This window comes from Quercus lobata, chromosome 11 (genome assembly GCF_001633185.2).
Source record: "Quercus lobata isolate SW786 chromosome 11, ValleyOak3.0 Primary Assembly, whole genome shotgun sequence".
Classification (NCBI taxonomy): Eukaryota; Viridiplantae; Streptophyta; class Magnoliopsida; order Fagales; family Fagaceae; genus Quercus; species Quercus lobata.
Window position 1 is genome coordinate 55,611,517 of NC_044914.1, and position 8,868 is coordinate 55,620,384.

Consider the following 8,868-nt stretch of genomic DNA (forward strand, 5'->3'; position numbering starts at 1 on the left):
AAATAAGTTAGGGTTTGGGGAACATGATGATAAATGTATTGCATGCATAGATATTCGTACATGATAAAATGAAACAGCGCATAATTCATAAACAAATATTGCGTATCAGCGAGGGCAGTTAACGATGTAACCAGAAGGAAAAAAGATAAACAAGATTTCATATATACATGTACAAGTGCTTGCAAATCATCAATAAATTAGGAAGTTTTTGAAATAAAAGGAAACAAGTTAATCGTTGAAATAGAAATGAATACAAAAGCCTAGCCCAGATCTCTACTTTTCTGCATTTTTGTCGGTCACGTCCTGGGAGGAAGGAACAGGATCAGCTTCAATGCCCGGGAGGATGGTCCCTTCTGGGGAAGGTTGAGCAGGGCCAGCACTGGTACTCCGAGGGGCCACAGCAAGGGGAATGGCCTGTGGCGGCTGTGCAAGTGTGGCTGGCTCCTCTGTACTAGACACCTGAATGCCAACCACGGGCTCAGTAACCTCTTTAGGTGCCTCATGACCCGTATGCTGGGATGTCATTATCACATCCTGGAGTTCTCCATCTTTGGGCGCCTTGCTAGAGGAGCCGCTGGCCTGTAAGTCTTCCGATGGGGTGATCTCTTCCTCGGGTTGATCACACGTAGCCGCGGAACTGGTAGAAGTGGCCTCACTGATGGCCGCCGGGTAGAATATGCTCTCCGCCTTCCACAAATCAGACGAAGCATCCACCCCAACTTGCTTCAATGCTTCTTCCCAAACCTGGGAGCAATAAAACCTACACACTCCAGGAATCTGCGCCTTAAGGGTGGCCTGGGTCTCAACTACTCCCATGTTGTAACCGTCATCTTCGGCCGTATTCTTGGCAGCCTCTGCCTCATTCCTGGCAAACTCGGCCTCCTGCTTTACCCTTTGGGCCTCATCTCGGGCATATTCTGCCACTCCCTTTTCATGCACAGCCGCGGCCAGCTATTTGTTTAAATCCTCGATCAGGTCTTTGGCTATTCGTAACTGGTCCTCGGCTTCAAGTGCACGCTTTTTTTGGTCCTTGGCCTATTTTTGGGCACTGGCAAGGCCCGCCGAGACGTTATCCCTCTCGCGGGTAGTTATTGTTAAGTCATCCTTGACTTTGGCAAGTTCATTTTCAGAAGTTTCGAGAGTCTTTGAGGCCGTTATGCGCTTCTTGCGTTCGTTCTCGGCCGCCTTACTCCTGTCATGCACTTCTTCCTCCACCCTATAGGTTGCCTGGAGAGCCTGTCAAGAAAGATGAGCGTGTAGTGAGTGACAAACCGGTGACAAGAGTTAATAAAGTGTTAGGTTTCAAGAAGTCTTACCATGCCCAAGTATCTCTTGGTACTAAGAAAAACCTCCTGCATCCTCATTCTCCTCAGCTCATCCATGTCATTAGGGAGTAACATGGTTCTCCCTAATGCATCCGCCACGTAGCCACCCTCGCCGTCCCCAAGGTCCCTCAGAGAGGCCGTCTCCAATAGTGGACCCCCGTGAAGCATTGGGGCAGGAAGCCAGGCACTCGGTAGGGACTGGGAATCAATTCCCTTTCCCTTGCCTTGAGAAGTTTGGACTTCGGTTCCTTTGCCCTTATCTTGGTGTCCGATCTTCAGTTGTTTCGTGCGTGGAGTCTCATCCTTCTCCTTGGGAAGTTGGGATTTTCCCTCGTCCACAACGTCCTTGCCCTTGGGGCTCCTCTTTCTCTTGGAATCAGCACCTTCAGGTCGAGGAGGCCGAGCTGGTTGGGAGGAAGTGGGAAGTTCGAGGCGGGTGGATTGTGGCTGGGACTTGGTGGAGGATGACCTGGTCTGGATTGTAAGGTGCCGAGGTGGTGGAGGAGGAGCATCGGGTTGTAGTGTTTCCTGTGTATCCTTCCCTGGTAGGCCCTCGAGGAGTTGGAGAAGAGGGGTTAAGGGTACTCTCTTAACTCCCATCTCGGCTTGAGAAGAGGTGCCTATTGACGACAATTCCGCCTCGGACAAGGCTGGGTCACCTATGTCACCAGGAGGGTCCTCAGATTGACAGACTAGGTCAAATACCCCAAAACCTTCCTCAGGCTGATCTGGCTCGTCTTCGTCCTCTGCTGCTGGGTGAGACGAGGAGGGGCCCACCTGTGGGATGTTCTCGGGGATAGTTGGCTCTTGGGAGATTAAAAATCCCGTCTCAACTACGGCAATTTTTGGAAGCCAAGGACGGCAGACACTGATCACGTACCTTGCGTCCCCAAATGACTTCTGAACAGGAGGGTACCCTAGTATTTTGTGAGCTGCTCGGACTTGGCCATCTCTGTCATTCACAAAAACCGCCGCTTGTAAAACGGTCTCCAAGTCCGCCCGATTGACTAAGTGAAAATGCCGTGTGTAAGCGTGTTCATCTACAAAAAAAAAAAGAAAACAACAAACATATATGCATGGTTAGCTATCGAACAACGTTAGATTAGAATGGCGTAAAGGGTTATCCCCCTTCCATTCCCAGTACCCTACCTGGTTCTCCTCCTACTACGGGGCACGGATCGCCATCGTGCCATTCCCCAGAGACGATAAGGAAATCCTTGTTCAGTCCCTTGTTGGAGTCAGGGAGGCACTGGATCAACCGAACCCTTTCGTCCCTCGACCTCATGTAGTAGGTTTTCCCTTTCAATTTTTGGAGGTTATAGCACCAGTTCACTTCATGATGGGTCAGTCTTAACCCCATTTTCTCATTCAAGGCGTCCACGCACCCCAGAATCCTAAAAACGTTGCCGGCACATTGGGTGGGGGCTAGACGGAAATGTCTGAGATAACCCCTCGTCACTGGCCCCATAGGGATTCTCATGCCTCCCTCAACAAAGGCGAGGACGGGAATTACTACCGCGCCCGTTCCCCTCTTATAGTGCCATTCCCTCATCTTACAGTGCTCCAGACTTACGTTGGGGGGAATCCTATAATCAATGATGAACTTATTCATTGCCTCTTCAGTATCGACTAACTTCCTCAATCTCAATTTAGTCATCTTTGTCATTTGCTAAAACAAACCTAACCCGCGACGGGAAAGAAAGGGAGCCAAAGAGAAATAAACTCAGAAAAGAAAAAGCACGAGTTAATGGAGGTAGGGAACTTACATAAAAGAAGAATTACACTTCGGATAGGCTTTATGTGCTGGAGATAGACTTGAATTTGGGTGGAAGTTCAGATGAACCCAGGATACACGCACAAAAACTCTTAAGTACAGAATTGAAGAGACGGATCCATCTCCAAAAAATCTTTTATACTTTCTAGGGTAACTGCACGCCTTTTCCCACCCAAAAAGACCAAAAGATCACCACCATTCGATTTCTATCATACCGTAGAACGTGGGAAGCATAAAGCCGCCCCTATTTAATGAGGCCACGTTTCGCCTTCCAACGGCTCTAGGAACGTGCCTTGGGCAGGTGAAAAACCTCGGGAATCGATAGATGACAAGGATTGATAGGCAGTGGCAGATCTCTGATGTCATCAAAACCCTCCTATCCGTCCGAGGAGATGGATAGCAGGATTTTGAGGGGCTATTGTGGGTCCGGGAGGTCTGCAATCCGGCCCAAACTCTATTTGGGCCCAGGGCCCGTGCCGAGGAGGTATTTTGCCGAGGACGAATGATCAATGGCCGGGGTAGCAAGGGGAACGGCTGAGAAACTACCCTGTCCTCGGCACTCCAGAGCTTCAATGAGAAGACCAACATCATGGTGGAGGCAATCCCTAAACAGCCCCCTCAAGGGGATGTGAACTGAATGGGGCCCATAGGGAAGCAGGGTGTGAAATTGGACCAAGAAAAATGCGTCCCCTCTTCAGTAAATGCACCTGCCAGTACTCAGAGCTGATTAATGAGAAAAGACGTTTGGGCGGTGTAAACTTCGATCCATGCAACTAATAGAAAGTAAGACGGGACGGTAGATGGGATGGATACAGAAATAAGCTCCTGCCTGACCTACAAGTGGAGGGCCAAGATCAACCAAGACGGACTATATAATAAAAAGGTAGGTGCACCAAGGAGGAGGCTGGGAAAAATGGCCAAAAACCAGAGCCTCCCAGCCCACCTCCAGGAGAAAGATTCCAGAGGTGAAGAAAACTTAACCATGTATGAACACCACGAAAAACCCACCACCTGGTGACTAAGGCCTAACCTTCCAAACCCACGCTCTACAAATGATGTTGTTTGGACCTTTCTACGTGCGAACCCAACACTGCTACGGTTCGTTACGAATCGTGTCCTTACACATATAATAATATTTTGTGCTCAAAAGCATAACAAAAACATTCACATCAAATGTGCTAAAAAATTTAACTACTCAAAAAGTTACTTTATTTATTTTAACACTTCACAATAAATTGTCAATTGTTAGATGACAGTTTACTATAACTAGGTGTTAAAAATTATAGGTTTGACACATTTGATATAGTGAAATTTTAGTGCTGTGGATGCTGAAATAGCATTTTAGCACTTTTGATATGAATACTCTCACCAAAATATCATGTTTAACACCTAAATGGATTTTTCTTTTTTTGGTCAAGTAATATAAGTATATAACACAAGAGACCAAGCTATCTTTTTTCTTTCCCAAAAAAAAAAAAAAAAAAAAAAAAAAGGAGTAACAAACAAGAGAGCTAATTAGTGGAAGCACAAAGCTAGTAGTTTGTGACTCTAGTGGGTATCACAAATTCAGTGAAATTACTTCATCTTAGCCACCTAACTAGGGCCTCACCAAGCTGAAAGTGTTTAATACCAACACACTAAATATAATTAAGGCAATTAAGCGTAAAAAAAGGGAGCAGTTAGTTAATCCCCGAAAACTAATGACTAGTAGTAGTACACTAGTAATAATTAAGTAATAATTAATAAATAGTATAATATAGTGGATGCACTAGATTGTAATTTGCAAGTTGTGTTGTGACTCTAATATAGTGTAAACACCCTCAGTTGCTATTTTATAACTCAAGCCACCCAGAACCAACTTTATTCGGATTTGTAAACTTAAAAAAATTTGCAACCTATGAATGGTAAGGTTGCATATATTAGTTTAATCTTGTGATTGTGTGTGAAGAGAAAAAGTGAGTGAGAGGAAAAAAAAAAAAAAGAATAGTACTTTATATTATTTTATTAGGTAATTTATATTATTTTATTGAGTTATATGTAAAAATAAAAACTGTGATGTAGGGTGAGTTGTAAAATAAGTTGGTAAAATAGATAAAGTAGTGTTTAAAAATACAAAATAGGTTTTTTTTTTTTTTACATCCCCCAATTCTAATGCTACCAATCATATTAAATCATTTACATTCTGCTTATAATTCATATAATAATATTTTGTGCTCAAAAGCTTAACTAAAACATTCACATTAACTTTTAGTAAGACAAAAAAGTTACTTTATCTATTTTAACATATCATTTTACAATACACTTAATATCAAATACTCTATTCTTTTACCACTTTATTTAAATATTCTTTTTTATTTTTTATTTTACAACCAGTCTCTCTCTCTAACTATCATTTAAATAACTTTTTTGTGTTTACCATCTAACTAGTAGTTTACTGTAACTAAGTGTTAAAAAATTATTAGTTTGACATTTTTGGCATGGTAGAGTTTTAGTTTTAGTGTTTTGGAGTGTTAAAATAACATTTTAGTTATATTTTAGCACATTTGATGTGAATGCTCTCACCAAATGTCATGTTTAACACCTAAATGGGTATTTTTTTTTGCAATTAAAATGTTGCTCAAGTAATAAACAAGAGACCTAGCTATCTTTCTTATTTCCCAACCAAAAAAAAAAAAAAAAAAAAACGAGTAATATACAAGAGAGCTAATTAGTGGATGCGCAAGCTAGTTACAAGTGAAATGTTTAACACCTAAATGGGTTTTTTTTTTTTTTTTTTTGGTTCAATTAAAATGTTGCTCAAGTAATAAACAAGAAATCTAGCTATCTTTCTTCTTTCCCAAAACAAAAAATAAAGAGTAACAAACAAGAGAGCTAATTAGTGGATGCACAAAGCTAGTAGTTCATGACTCTAGTGGGTATCACAAATTCAGTGAAATTACTTCATCTTAGCCACCCAACTAGGGCCTCATTAAGCTGAAAGTGTTTATAATTAAGGCAATTAAGCATAAACAAAGGGAAAACAGTTAGTTAATCCCCGAAAACCACTGTGATTAGTAGTAGTACACACCAGTAGTTGTAGTAGTGAGAGTAGTGACCACGTTTCAACTCTTCAACTCTTCCGTACATATATTCCTTCGGCCCCAAGTATATCCATTCACAAAATTACCATTTCACCCCTCACAAACCTTAAACAACAGGGATATCCTAGTAATTTCACACTCACACAATATATAACCACCCCTCGTCACTTCCCAACTGAAAATAACCGCCCATACTCAAAACTCTCTCTCTGTCTCTGTCTCTCACAAACCCTAGTAACTGTCGATCTTACAAATACAAACCCACCTCCAATTTCTCACTTTTTTTTCTCTTCTCCTTTTCTTCTCAGAAACTGCTCTGATATGATGACCACCATTACTACTACTACTGACTCCGGTCTCCGGTTCTCGCCTTCTCCTCCGTCTCTCGACGTTGCTGTGGTCCCCGAGAAGCCCCGGCAGAAACCCAGAAAGAAGCGTACAAAGCTGATCAGAATTGATGACACGTCGACGGGTTCGAGCACTGGTGTGGGGAAGCCGAAGTACAGCAAGAAGCCGGACCCGGGTGCGCCGAAGATCACTCGGCCGTGTAGCGAGTGCGGGAAGAAGTTCTGGTCGTGGAAGGCGTTGTTCGGACACATGCGTTGCCACCCGGAACGGCAATGGCGGGGTATTAACCCCCCGCCAAATCTCCGGCGACCCGGCTCGCCTTCGGGGCAGCCGGTGGCGGTTATGGCACCCGCGGTGAGTGAAGAGGATCATGAGATTGCTGCGTGTTTGTTAATGCTGGCCAGTGGGGTTGATAGGGCTAGTGAGAGAAGTATAATTGAAGCGGAGTTTGATGGGTTTTTTAGGGAATCTGTGGCGGCGGTGGAGATGGTGGGCCCGCCGGGGATGGGGTGCCGGTTCGAGTGTTCGAGTTGCAAGAAAGTGTTTGGGTCGCACCAGGCATTAGGAGGCCACAGGGCTAGTCATAAGAATGTGAAGGGTTGTTTTGCAATAACGAGGAGTAGTGCTAGTGATGGTGATGAGTTTGATAATATTCAAGACCAGAGTGTTGTTGGGCATGGTGATAATGAAAGGGACATTGGGGCTGCTTTGGAGGAGGAGAAGATGTTAATGGTTTTGGGTGGGCACAAGTGTAGCATTTGTTTGAGGGTTTTTTCAAGTGGTCAAGCTTTGGGTGGACATAAGAGGTGTCATTGGGAGAAAGGTGAAGAAGGGGTTACTACTTGTGGTTTGGACTTGAATATGCCTGCACCGATGGAAGATGGGTCTTCATCTTCTTATACTGCTACTTCAGGATTGACTTTGGATTTAAGGTTGGGACTATGAAAGAAGTTTTAGATAAATATAAAGCTAGATTCTTTTTTCTTTTAGCAATTGGGTTTCTCTTTCTGCTTAACTGATGGTATATTTTACTAGGTTTAGTTTTTTTTTTTTTTAGTATATTCTATCGTGGTATATTTTGTAACAATTGATATGTGACTTTGATGGAAAAGTTGTACTTTGTTGTCTCCACAATTAGGAGACAAACAGTTTGTGTTTGATAGACAACATGGAAAAACACTTACTTCTCATTAGTAATAAATTTACAAAGGTTGTTAAATCGAGGTTTCTTTGTTTTTCATGTGCTTTGATTGGGTATGCAGAGACCAATGGTGTTTGATGTATTAATTCATACATTCTTGTGTGTACGGACGGATGTATCTTTCCTTTTTTTTTTTTTTTGCAAAATGGCTTGACAGGTCTTATTATCACGTACTGAAATGGCAATGATTTGTCATTATTTAGAAATAGGTTTTGGTGCCCTTTCTCATGGGGATTGTTCAGAACTACACAACATATTATTACTCTGATCAACATGGTCCTTATTCATCTTAACTAACACCATTATGTGAATGTTCCATTTGGTGTGGATTTTGGATTTGCAACTATTGGAAAGTGGTTTAGCATTTGAATGGTTCAGCAGTCAAGGCCTGATTGAATATGATACTTGGCTCTCAGTTCATTTGTTGTATTTTGAGTTCCAACTACTACTTTTGGATCCATCTTTTGGAATTAGAGCTATAACTTTACAGATCTAGTCCACTAAGTAGTGACTAGTGGGTCCCTATTGACATTGGATTGTGGTATCCATCTCATGGATTTTGAGTTACAAGCTATATGTAATGTAGTCTAACATTTGTTTGGTTTAGTTGTCAGGTCCAGTAGCGTAACACTGTAACAGTAATAAGCAGCTATATATATGATCCATCTCATGGATCTTGAGTCAGTCATGTAAATGGATTTGATCACTAGTTAGGTCCCTTATGTCTGATATTGTCATGATACTATCAGGCCCATCTCCTGGATATTGAGCAAAAAGCCATGTGAATGTAGTGCAACTGTTTGATGAGTTTAGAAGCGAGGCCTTAACTTCATGGGGGGAAAATAGAAGCAAATGTTTTGTAGTGAGAGTTGCTGATTAGACTGCAATTTGAAACATCAGGTATAGATTTGTGATACTAAAATGTTGAACCAATGCTGCTTGATTAATCCAACCGAATTGTTTACTGGTTCAAACTAAAATTTAGATAACAACAATAAAACAGAAAATCAGAATCTAGCATTGTCTTTTTGTTTTTGAAAAACAGAATCAGTGCTTTCTTTACTTCCTAGTCCCTTTACACACAATTTTTTTTTTTGATGAATACACATTAAATCTTTATTGAAGAGTATTTGGCCACCA

General features: G+C 42.2%; 1 protein-coding gene across 1 annotated transcript; it reads left to right on the forward strand.

The window, feature by feature from the left end:
* The first annotated feature begins 6,503 nt into the window (after window positions 1-6,503).
* Window positions 6,504-7,475, forward strand: LOC115967199 (zinc finger protein ZAT3-like). Its single transcript, XM_031086258.1, has one exon. The coding sequence runs from the start codon at window positions 6,504-6,506 to the stop codon at window positions 7,470-7,472; it is 969 nt and encodes a 322-aa protein (XP_030942118.1). The 3' UTR covers window positions 7,473-7,475.
* Window positions 7,476-8,868: the final 1,393 nt, after the last annotated feature.

Excerpts from the sequence above, each read along its gene's own strand:
- LOC115967199 (XM_031086258.1), top strand. The coding sequence starts at position 6,504 with ATGACCACCATTACTACTACTACTGACTCCGGTCTCCGGTTCTCGCCT.